General features: G+C 35.7%; 1 protein-coding gene across 20 annotated transcripts in view; it reads left to right on the top strand.

The window, feature by feature from the left end:
• The window catches only part of LOC6736860 (protein alan shepard), a 125,540-nt gene extending 113,050 nt beyond the window's left edge, over positions 1 to 12,490 (top strand). For 5 of the 20 annotated variants that reach the window (XM_039293265.2, XM_039293264.2, XM_039293267.2 and 2 more), the window contains 7 exons: positions 200 to 258; positions 1,428 to 1,552; positions 4,412 to 4,553; positions 4,683 to 5,044; positions 5,241 to 5,423; positions 5,760 to 5,935; positions 6,769 to 12,490. In XM_039293265.2, coding sequence (XP_039149199.1) covers positions 200 to 258; positions 1,428 to 1,552; positions 4,412 to 4,553; positions 4,683 to 5,044; positions 5,241 to 5,423; positions 5,760 to 5,924 — 1,036 coding nt within the window. In that variant the 3' untranslated portion in view covers positions 5,925 to 5,935; positions 6,769 to 12,490. Of the gene's footprint in view, positions 1 to 199; positions 259 to 1,427; positions 1,553 to 4,411; positions 4,554 to 4,682; positions 5,045 to 5,240; positions 5,424 to 5,759; positions 5,936 to 6,562; positions 6,604 to 6,768 lie in introns of all 20 variants that reach the window. The other 15 variants (XM_016170169.3, XM_016170160.3, XM_016170167.3 and 12 more) reach the window with 13 other exon arrangements.
• Positions 12,491 to 13,031: the final 541 nt, after the last annotated feature.

Genomic DNA, 13,031 nt, shown 5'->3' with positions numbered 1-13,031 from the left:
AAAATTATGGAATACATTGTGGCACGTGGCACCCGGCGCACGCACACTTCGACACCCTGAGAGACATGAATGTGTTTATAATCTGATTATCCTTTTTCCACTCTTTGCAATCGTTGTCATGCAACACCTTTTCCCATTGTCCATTCGAGGCGGAATGCTATTTAACCCACCTGTGTCTCTTCTTGTTTACAACTTTCAGATACGGAACAATTATATCAACCAAGGCTATTTTAGATAAAACAACAAACAAATGTAAAGGTATTTTTTTCTTCACCATTCTCATCATTATTTTATTTATGTGTGTTTTTGTATAAGTATTATTAGTATGTGTTTATGTAAAAACAAAAACAAAAAAAAAAAAGATATCCAAAAGAAACGCAAGAAAAGATGTTATAAACAAACCAAAAACTGAAATTTCATTGATTTTTTAGATACCTTTTAGTTGGTTTATAAACGCTGAGTGCTCTTGGAAATATTCTTTAATTCATTTTATTTACTTTTGTTTAATCAGCATTTCCATTTTTTTGATATTATCGAATTCTTACTGATTTTACAACTCAAACATTTCAAAGAACACTCAGCATTCTGTTATTTTTTTTTTTTTTTTTTGAGTAATCACAACTTATTGCTTGTTCGTTATCGTGTGTAGATTCATTTCGTTTCAATATGTAAAATTATACTTTGAAATTTTAATTTTCCACATAAGAAATTGGCATTTAGCAGTTTGTACTTCATTTCCTTCTACTGTTTTTGAGTTTTTCCGTTTGATTCCTGATCATTTCGCAATCGTGTCATTCATGCATTTCACTCTACTATTACGAATACTATCTGCTACTGATGCACTTAACTAATGCTAATAATGATAATGAGAACGATAATGTGTAAATACCCCGATAACTGAACAATCTGTAAAAATAGTAAATCTACAAAAGACTGCCTCTCTATAAATGTGTGTGCGTGTATCGATATAAATATATTTTTATTGAGTACTTTTTCCACTTGCGTTTGGATTCTGTTTGTTAGTGCTTAAGTTTATTTAAATTAATTATTAATTTAATTTTCACCCGTTTTTTTCTTCTACTCCTCTTTTCTTGTTGAACGAATATTTTGTTTTTGTTCGATTTTGTTTTTGTTGCACGTGACCCAATGCGAAAATTCGCCAATTTTTTCGGTTCTTGATTGAATTCAATTTCAATTTTCGATTTGTGTGCCAACCAAATATTGGAATATAAATAAACATATTTTCCTCTCGCTCTCTTTCTCGCTCTGTTTCTGCAAATATATTTATATATATATTTATACATGCAATTAAAAAAAATAAAAATAAAATTCCCCCCCACCCGCAACACACAAAAACAAACAACAAAAAATATAAACAAAAACAAAACCAACAACGAAAAACAAAAACAAAATATGCTTTTTTGCAGGTTACGGCTTCGTCGACTTCGAGCAGCCAGCCTTCGCCGAGTGCGCCGTAAAAGGATTGCAGGGGAAGGGCGTGCAAGCTCAGATGGCCAAAGTGGGTATCTGGGTGCTTCATAGGCCGGCCATTGTACGTTTGTTTGCATGCAAGTAATACTCACCCCCACACACCGCAAAATGCCCCACCCCCACCCCCTCCTTCCGGAAAAACCCAGAGTTTCCATCCCCAAACTCCAAACCGAAAGATCCCACGCCCCCTAGTCATTCCTGCATTTCGTTTATTGTGTGTACTGACCCCTCAGTTGCCTCCATATTTTATTATTTTCCTTTTGTTAAGGCTTAAATTAGTTTTTATTTTTTAATTAAAACCGTGCTCAAAAAAAAAAAATGCTGCCAAAACAAAGTATTATCATCTTAGATGATTGTATGTTTTGATCCAGGCTTATAAGAACTTAAATCTTATTTTGATTTGCGTTGTTACAAATTAAGTGGGCTTCCACTTCCTGAGAATATTCATATTCTCAAACTTACAACCTAAGGAGGCGCCAAAAGTATATATTTATATATATCTTCTCACACCGCAGGGTGTGCATTTATGTATTTGCCATATCTTTGTTTTATAACTTCCCACCCTAGAACCCAAATCCGATAACCCCTATGCCAAACCCAACCTCTAGTTCGTAGTGTTGTTCCAAAAACTCTCTTTGTATAACCGTTTGTCGTATACCAAAAACCACACATAATATCTCTATATAACCTACTATATAGACGAAAACATATTTCTAGCAAACCTCAAAACATTTTTAGATTTCAATTTTTCCTTTTTTTATCTTTCTTTGCAAAGAGGTAGTTCAATTGATAGCGTAAAACATATTTTTAGTATATTTTTCGATTTAATTGGGTATAAATGCATTTATTTATGGCATTCGTTAGTTCATATGTATGAAACTGAAAGTCATAAAATAAATAATCCTTCTCTTTGATCTTCCTTTAGCAGTTGAAATATGAATCCCAAAATAATGACATTAAGTGAGAACAATTAAAGTTTTTTAGCGGACTTGTTTGGTAAATTAATTGCATTAAGAGTACACAGTACAGGTATATTTAGTTTAGTGTAAAACATTCTCCATAAGGTATTTGACCAACTATAGAATGCAGTATATCCAATACAAACCCCGATTAATATCATTATCTAGCTAAGGCCCTATTCATCAAGGTAGACTTAGAATTTGGGTACTCATTATATAATTATAGTTTTCTTTTTTATACAATCCGGGCATTTAAAAAATCATATTAGAAAAATCATGCTTTCAAACAAATAATGTGTTTTTTTTATTTAATTTATTCGTTTCTTTGCCAATATAGAAACAATTAACTGAAGTATTTTAAGTTGTTAGGTATTTCTTTAAATATTTTTTTGAGATATATTGTAGCTTAAATCGTAAATGGGAAATTGGGCTTTAGACGCTAAATTTAAGTAGCTTTTAGTGAAATTTATCAGAAAATTAAGTAGATATAGTTATATTTAAACTGTATCTTTTCTATCCCCGACTTTAGTTATAGATCAAATTGTAAACAACCCAATATAGAAGTGGTAAATCCTAATCAATAATTAGCAGCCATTTACAGCGGTTTACGGATGCTGGATTCCGGTATCAATTTAAATATTTCCATTCATCCGAGCATATTAATTTGTATACAAATCAAAAAGTTTTTCATTTAAAGAGCTTAGCAACTTTGTTCACTCCCCTCTCGGTAGCTTTTTTCAACTTTATAATCCGATGGCATTAAAGGCTCATTAAAAATTATAGCCAACAACATAAAGGAAAGTTTGCTGTATAAACAAAACACAGACAACACGTATTTGCGTAGGCATTAATGATTGTAATCTAGAATTGAACACTGACACAAAATAGAAACAGTACAACTAGCGTATATCTCTCTTCATATCTGATATTCTATATATTGAATCTGTATATTCAACTGTATAAACTGTATACTCGTATTTTGAAGTTATAGCCAGCCAAGTATATAACCAACCTCTACTACATCAACCTACTACAAAGTTTGTTGTTTGAGTACGCAAATTGCTACAAACCTGTGCCGGCCAAAAATCAAACCAAAAACCAAATACAATCTAAACTCTAAGTATAACATCAAACAGATCTCATTAAATTCTAAGACATAATTACTGAGCAGGTATTTAACTTAGTTAAGCATTCGAGATGGCAAATCATGCTGTATTACTATAGATACTAAATGGTAATTTTATTTTTTACACTTAAATTATCTCTAAATCGATCAAAGCAGGTTAAAAATCGAATTTGTTAATCGGAAAGTGGAGTTCGCAGAGTAGCATATCTATGGTACCATCAATGATTACCATCTCTTTTAAGAATTTTTGAGGGCAAGAACGACACTTCATCTTTGAGGGGGTAACGTGTTCATAGGTCTACTTTTTAATAAGGTATTATCCGATAAGTCTGAGGCATTACATAACATCCACACCCACACACAAACACCTTCGCAAGAGTCAGGCACACTTAACACTCACACTAACACACTGACAACAGACAAACAGTCCAAAAAGAGTTGACAACAGAAACATTTTTGGCAAGCAACTTGAATATTTACTAATGACAAAATCTCTACGTTCTTAATTTCTCTACTCCCCTCTCTCTCTCGAAATAAAAAATAAAAATTAAACAAACACACACAATCGAAACAACATCACAAACACAACACACACACAACCAAACCACACACATCAAAATGCATACGCACAACCAATAAAATACACATGCTTACGCCAACTGCTTTTGTGTAACGTTAATTTGTGTGAAACCGAAACAAACAAACCGAAATCCATCATCGAATCCAACAAACCAATTTAAATCGATTCAATTTCAACAACCCGACCGTCCACAATCAACAATCAACAACACCACACCACCCTGATCTGACCCAATTGCATACAACAACCACACAGCAACAGGAACAGGATCCCACAAATTTGTATATTGCAAATTTGCCGCCCCACTTCAAAGAAACTGATCTGGAGGCAATGCTATCGAAATACGGACAAGTTGTTTCGACCAGAATATTGCGTGATCAGCAGATGAACTCCAAGGGTGAGTAAATATGGTTCGCAAACACGGTTTCCATTATTGAGCCTCTAATTAATTCAATTGGCAACCGTGTTTGCGGGTTCTTTTTAATGATCGAATAATAATAATAATATATCGTATTTTTCCGCTTAGGCGTTGGCTTTGCCCGCATGGAGAGTCGCGAGAAGTGCGAGCAAATTATTCAAATGTTCAATGGTAACACAATACCGGGTGCCAAAGATCCCCTGCTGGTTAAGTTTGCCGATGGCGGACCGAAAAAGAAGAATCTCTTCAAGACGCCCGATCCGAATGCGCGTGCGTGGCGCGACGTCTCCGCGGAGGGGATTCCCGTGGCCTACGACCCCACAATGCAGCAGAATGGAGTCAGCGTGAACGTGGGCACACCCATCGGAGTGCCCTACTCCCGCTTCAGCGCCCCCCAGGTGGGTGGCTATCCAGTGGCCGGCTCCCAGTGGATACCGGGTTACATGATGACAACTCAGGTAGATGATCAGGTGAGTAGTGGATTTACTTCCATTATGGGTATTTGACACTGGACTGAAACGCATGACTCAAAACTGTCGATTTTGGACGATTATTTATTTACCATTTGCTTAGGTCGATTTATAATGTTTATTGCGGTTTTCAACTCATGCTTCAGTCTAGTGTCATGTGGGATTAATAAGAGCTTTTAAAATGTATTTCAATTAGACTTCGTATTCTCCACAGTACATGCAGATGGCAGCTGCCCCTCAGCTGGGAGTGACCTCATACAAACCGGAGGCGGTTAACCAGGTGCAGCCCCGTGGCATCTCGATGATGGTTAGCGGCGATACGGGCGTGCCATACGGAACAATGATGCCTCAGTTGGCCACCCTGCAGATTGGCAACTCTGTAAGCCACCGATCTCTGATCTCCTCCCGAAAGTCGCGACTTTTTCTTTCAGATTTCCTTGATTAAAGGCAGATATACACATGGCTGTAGTGGAATACACATGTGTATATCTGCTTGAGTCCTTGAGGATTGAAAAGAAAGAAAAATTGTCCGCAATCCATACGATCTTCTCAGTGCGGGCTGTGTATATTAAATATTAAATGTTGAGACCTAATTTGTACTTTTTCTACTCCTTTCTTTTACTCCAATTAATTTCCTCTTATTTTGTATTGCAATTTTTTTTTCGAATTTGTATTTTTATTTATTTTTCTTTTTTATTTTCGGTTTATTTTATAGAACTTTTCTCCATCGTTACAGTATATTAGTCCAACTTATCCATATTATGCACCACCACCAACTATTATACCAACAATGCCAATGACAGATTCCGAACAGGCTAGCACAGCTGCATCACCCGACGAGGCATACACACAGTATCCACATCAAGCCGCTCCCAAATAGGTCTTCGCGAGGTGAGTGAAGTCTTCTCAGCTACTGTCTTCTCTCTGTTCCTGTCTTTGTCACAGTCCTACAGGATTAACATTTCCGTTTGCTTCTCAATCTCTGGCCACATTTCCCACAAAATAAAATCCTTATATTGAATTTTGTTTACTTGAACCTTATTGCTCATGTTTACTGAAATATGATCAAGGTTGAACAAGGTTCAAGTTCAAACTTATTCGCTTAACTGCTTTTACCAACACTGCCTTGCATGTGAGCTTTCCGCTTTTACAGCTCTCGTACTTTCAATTATTCGAGTCCCCTTCCACCCCTAAACAAAAAGCATCTAACTCACCCCATTTAATTTGCATTTACTGAGCTTTACCTTAAGACCTCCAAGGCTTCATCGTTTCTTTCAACACTTAAACACGCTTACCAACACTGCACCTTCGAACAACACAACAAACACTTAAACTGACAATCATCGGCTTCATGTGTTTTGTGTGCTCTGCTTGTTGTTGCTTGCCTGTTTGCTTCAGATCTGTTCATTACTTTTACAACAATTCACTGAATACTAAACAAATATATTTTACTTATTTTCTTACCAAATTTCTGCGGCTTCTTTTTGATACAACAACATGGCTCTCTTTCTTATATAGTATAGTTACTAAACAGTCTAATCACTGGTAACCCATACTAGGTAAATATCATTTACTTCTCATTCAGCTCATGTGCATGTAACCCTGCTTAAACTTATTTCTGTGCTTTAACAGAAGTTGAAAACACTCCCTCTACCTTCTCCCATTTCCCTAAAGTTGACTATTTTTTAAATTCATGTGTACTTATAAACCTTTAATTCTTTTAGCTATAATATATTAGTACCCCATTTGAGTACTATATAAATTGGACGAGAGTGAGAGAAAGCCGGAAGCGGAGAAGCGGAAAAGCTAAGGAGGGAGGAGAATCAACATCAAAAGCAGAAGATCGGATAGAGGAGTCTACAACAACCACCACATGAACAACAACTAGAAGAGGAAACTGCTGAAGCAACAACATCGGCAAAAGAAACAAAAACACAGCATGCAGAATCTAGAGAAAAGCCATCCCGAAAAGCCGGGAAAATCCGGGAAAAACAGCGGAGGCAGAAAAATAATGTATAAATAAGGCGGTGAATGCGAAAAGAAAAGCCGGTCTCCGAAGAGACGAGCGCATAGGACGCGAGAAAAAAGTGAAGAAAAGCAAAGACTTAACTTAAATAATAGAGAATAGTTATACACTAAATAAACAACCAGAGATGCAAAAGCAGTGCGGCAACCATTGCCAAAAGAAACAGCGGCAAACGAGAGAAGAGCAGTCGAAAATATTTACAAAAAAAGAACTGCAGGATGCGAAGAGAAAGGAAAGTCAAAGAAAATTCACTTGGGGGTCGTAAGAACTTGAGGAAATCTGCTGAGAAAAAAAAACTATCGCAGATTAGAGTTAAGTTAATTTTGTTAAGCGCAAAGTAAAAAACCACTGCATGCGGGAAACCGATGGAAAGAGCGATGTAAAAATAGAAGGGAAAATACAAAGAAACTATTTTGCTAATTTTGAGCTAGCAAAACCTAAGCAGACAGAAATTTGTGAAATGAAAGATGGAAAAAACCGAAACAGAAACAAAAATAAATGTGTGTGCAATGTATGTTAAAAACTCGTAAGGAAAAACAGAGCAAATAAAAACGAAACAAAATCCATTTCGATGACGATATATAAACAAAGCATAAATCTTAAGTCAAACTGCAGCGGCAACAAAGAAACCCCCAGAAGAACGAAGAAAGCGCAACGATGCGCAGAAGAAAGCAAAACTTTTTTACCTTAGAGGCAACGTTTTCTTTGTTGTGGCCTGCTAAAGAAGATTTTTACGATGAAACTCAGACTCTACCTATGTTTTGTTCTGTTTGTCTAATTTGTAATATTTATTTTGTATTTTTGTTGAATCGTGTTGAACAGCACAAAGAACGGAAGCAGAGGAAAGCGTAGATAGCCACAAAAAGAAAGGAGATCTTTGGTTTGTTTCTCCATTTGTTGGTTTCTTGAACCAAACATGCAAATTGTATAAAGCAAAGATCCGAAGAAAAGAAAAAACAAAAAACAAACCCTAAAAAGAAATGTCTATTCCCCCTCCCCCTCTCTCCATTTGACGTTCGTTTTGTGCTATCCAAGCAGTCAGAGAAAGAAGTAAAAAAAATTCAAACGAAAAAAATGAGAAGAAAAAGCCTTTGAAACGGGCAAGAACCTAGTATTAAGTCTTAGCAAAACAAAAGTAAGAAAATTGCAGTAAGCAAAAACAGATTTAGTAGTTCTAGAGATCTAAAAGAAAGCAGAAGACGGGAGAATAAGCATAAGCTTACAAAGACCGAGAAGAAATGGGGAATCTTGTACTAGTTTTTAGCATATTTTTTGTGCTCATCAGTCGATTTAATGAATGAATTTTTTGTAGCTGTCTACAGTTTTTTACGTTAACTGTTTTTTAGACATATTAATGAGGAAAGTAAAAACCAACAAAAACAACCTAGATATAGTATATTTTTTCTGCATATGACAAGTTGTTGAGGCAGGAGAAGAACGATGTTTGATTAGCATGGAAACCAAGAGGCAAACACTTTTTAAAAGGGAATAGCGAAGCAAACCGAGACAACACACAAAAGTAGCGAAACACAGAAAACAGAAAATAAAATTTGAAACTGTAGAATTGTAGTTTAGCTTTGTGAAGGCTGGCGAAGAATGTACGATTTTTTGAAGGATCAGCTAGGATCGAAAAGAACAACAACAACAACAGCAGCAGCAACAACAACTGGCACAGGCAGTAGCAGAAATGTATAACAGAAACCAAGAAAATTAATGTTAAATTAAACAAAAAAAACAAAATGATGAAGTAAGATAGAAGAAACTACGTTTAGTAAACTTAGTTAATAAGCAAAGATTTCTTTAGTCTTGTAAGCGTCTCTTAAGTAGAGTTGAACATGAAGTTGAGTACGGAGTTTAGAATTGAAATTGAACCTTTGTCAAAGCCTAGCATATTTATTTTTCCGAGACACACACACACACACACACTGACACACAAACACAGCAAGACACCAACACCGACGCACCTATCAAGCCTAAGCATTGTATTTGTGATTTTTTCGAATGTTAATTGATTAACGAAACACGATGAGCAAAATAAGCGAAACAAGGGAAACATCAAGTGGGCGATGTGGGTGGGAGAAAGTGTGGCGAAGTGAGAAGTTTTTGAGAATCTCCGTTTGAGCAAGGACACCCTCTCACCACAAACAACATTCCTGAGCAAAGTCTTTGATTTGATTTTGATATATAAAAATTTGTATGTGTTGATACGATTTGATTTTCGAGTTTAGAGCTGTCGAGTCGCCTAACTGAACTATCTACATATATATACATTATATATATATACATATATATAAAAACGTAAGAAACACAACGCCAAAAGTCTTCCTAAGCCTAAAACCAAAACAACAACATAATGCAAATGTTTTTTTTTTTCTTATTACGATTATTTGCTTTAGACTGACTACGAACTGAAACTGTAACAATAACAACAAATGCAGGATTGTAAACCCAAAAACAAAAAGAAAAGAAAATGTAACACATACACCTAGAATCACCTCCTGAAGTTAATGCAGGCATCGAAAAAGATATCTATTTTCCAAGACATTCCAAAAGCGAAATTGTTTAAAGAGAAATTCGTGCGAGATGCCTGCATTTGTTGTCCTATTAAAGAAGAATCACAAATACAAGTACCACTCATTGGGAGGATATTTTTGAAAGATTTTCAATCCTGTTTTCCTCGAAACAACTACAAACACGCCCACGCACACGCATACACCTCCACCCTCCCAAAAAAAAACTCACACAAAGTGCAATTTTCTTTCTGTAGTTTTCTTTGATTTTAATTTGTTAGCAGGAAAAGCAACTTAAGCAAATTGAGAAAGCATTAAGGTCTAAGTTATTTATAAATCGACGAAGGAAACGAGATGAGCTGGGGGCGTGTCTTGTCGCCCCCTCCCTAGGAAAGTGAAAATGAAATTTATGTTTTAGTGAACGGTAATGAAATCGAGTCGAAGAAGCAGGAGAAGAAACCTAGTATCTAAGATCAAAGCCTAGTGCGTAAGTTTAGAAAATCTAAGTACAGTGTTGACAAGCAAAGAAGAAAGCAGATGCGGAAACGAGTAGCGTAGATCGAGAAAAGAAATGTAGCAAGAAAGACGGAGTCGAGTAGGACATATGATTTCTAGTTGGTAGCGAAAGGAGAAAGATTAGTTGGTTAGTTGGAGTGCAACACACGTAGACAGTTGTAGTTTTTGTGTAGTTAGAGCGACAGTGTTGAAGAATGCCGCGTCGCACAGTTTGAGGTTAGGTTTAATTTCTGAAAATAAGCGTACGGATGAGACGAGACGATAAAAGCAAGGACGTTGGCGAGGATAAACAATAAAAATCAACCGACGAGAAGTGTTCTAATCTAAAGCTATACTGACTTTTTGTGTGTGTATTTAAATCTACTTTGACAAGAAACCAAACTGGGAACTCGTTTGTTTTGCGTCTGTATTTTGTTTTATTTTAACGCGTTTTACTTTAGTTTTTTAACTAATTTTAAGTAGTTAATTTATTATTTGTCTTAAAATCGTCGAGACCCCAAACAAGATTCAAGATTGCTTGGGTATCTCGCCCCTGATTGAAAGCCTCTCGCAAGAGAAGTGAATCGATTAAATTTGATGCAAGTGTTGAAGTAATTTTTAAAATTCAAACAAAAAAATGTCTAGTGCGTAAAATTGAAAACTAAAAACAACAAAAATTTCAATAAAAACTAAAAAAAAAATAAATCAATTTGTTTTTAAGTGCGTTTTTCATCGTTTAGTTTTCATTCAATGTGATTTCTTAGTAGTAAAATGTTTGCTATATGAATTACCAGTACGCTTTTTCACCCCACACCAAATAGTTTCCAATAACGAATTCCTAAATTAATTCCTAATTGATCCCCACTTTATTAAATTAGATTGTGTTCTGAACAGGAGGCAAACTTAGTCGTCTTAGTCGTTGTTTAGGGGCGGGCAGAGCAGAGCGTGAGTGTCGAGCTGGAGAAATAAATAAACATTTTTTAATTAAGCCAATTTAAGGAAATGATGAATATATATTTTTTTGAAACTTTTTTGACGAAACCATGAATGTAAACAAAACAAACAAAAAACCAAAAACAAAATGAAAAACACATAGAGGCGAGTGGGAGCGCAGAGCCAGAGGAATGAACGCTAGCAAATCGATGGGAATATGGAATATGGGGCATGGTGGTATGAAAACAAGCTCATTATATTTAAAAAATAAATAAGACAGTTATGGAATGGAATGGAAAATGGAAAATAAATGGAGGGAATGCAGTAGGAGAGTAAGGGGAAATGAAGAGAACACGACGACAAATGCGTAAACTAACTTTAAGTAAGCGTAAAATGCAAGCAGCTAATTAAACTTAGAAACAGAAATACTTAAATGAGAGTAATGTACATTTCGCTTGTTGCTATTTTTAAGTTTTAAATCAAAGTCTTTTAAAGAACTTTATTCATTTTCTTATTAACAATGATAAAAAAAAAAAAACCCAAAAACCACAAAAAAATTAAGCAAAGCAAATGCGCAAACTGGTAAAATTAAATCAGACGAAAAACCAAACTAAATCTCTCTTTGTAATCCTCCAGAAAAAAATGAAAGAATACTGAAGAAAAGATCGATCGAAAGCATGAGGAATCCTTTTCAACTCTCTGTGTATTTTTTAAAGTATTATTTTTTGCATCAATGTGACGCTTTTAAGCATTTTTATATGGCGAAAGAATTGTATTCAAATCTCTAGTAAAAGCTAAAAAGAAGAACACGAAAAACCAAAACTCGAAAACCAAAAAAATGACAAGAAAAGTGTGAAAAAGCGCAATCTTTGCTACAACTTTCAAATTTATACGCGTACTTTTTGTGCCCTCAACTCTAATGCAAAAGATCATTCATGAAGGATAACTGAATTGGAGATCGAGAGATAAAAGTTTAAAAACCCCCAAAATAAAAAGGATGAAAAAGTTTGAAAATGAGAAATTAGTTTAAGCAAAACATTTTGCAGCTTTTGTGCTTATTTCGCTTAAGACTAGTTGAACAACAAAAAACACAGAAAGTAAATGACGAAAAAAAATTAAATCTAATTGTAAGTAAAAAAGAAATGAGAATAGATCAGTATAGAACCGAACCGGAAGCGGAAGCGGAAGAATCAAGCTAAGCGAGGGCAGGCTGAGAAATTCCTGCCCCGACTTGAAAGCTACAGAAAGCATTAAAACCGAACATAGCAAAAGATTTAACTGTGGACGTTGAGTTGAAGCGTTGAAGAACACACAAAATGAAAAACATGAGGAAAACGTAACGTCTCTTTGGTAAGAAAAAGGAAAACCTAAAGAGCAAATGCTGTCATCCAAAAACCAAAAAAAAACACAAAAAAATGAAACTGAACTTTTTCTGAATCAATAAAAGACAAATTGATTTTCTGTAAGAAAACAAAAACTAAATGCATTTTTTTTCATGGGTTGGGAATTTAGTTTGTTGAATATTCGAATCTCATTTCTCAGCAAATCTCACGCTGGGGATGGAATTCTAGGGAAATATCCTTCTGGAGAGGGGTTATTCTGCCAAGGATGCCAAGGCATCCTGCCTAAGCCTTTGTGCTCGTAAAATAATTTCCACTGTGTGTGGGGGCGTGTATCTGTATCTTTTCATCCCACCCACCCATAAATAATGTCCTTTGTTGGGGGCGCAAGAAATATGAAAGGACACGGCACACATATAAACTCCTAGCGAGAATGTGGGCCTATGTGTGCGTGGGGAAGCCGCCAGGATGAGGCCGAAAACTTTGACAGCGGTTCGTCCTGCTGATTTTGCTGCTATCCTGTTCGTTTGACTTGTTTGATGGTTTTATGAGTGTCAGAACCTGACAGCTTAATAGACATTTTTATGGCAGGCAATCGCCATTTCATTGTTATTGCAAAAGGCGGCGTGGGCGGATTATGGAGTTTTCAGCACGCACGCAAGGGAGAGAGAAAGTGACACCCC

This window comes from Drosophila simulans, chromosome 3L, assembly GCF_016746395.2.
Source record: "Drosophila simulans strain w501 chromosome 3L, Prin_Dsim_3.1, whole genome shotgun sequence".
NCBI lineage: Eukaryota > Metazoa > Arthropoda > Insecta > Diptera > Drosophilidae > Drosophila > Drosophila simulans.
This window is presented reverse-complemented; position numbering and strand designations above follow the sequence as displayed.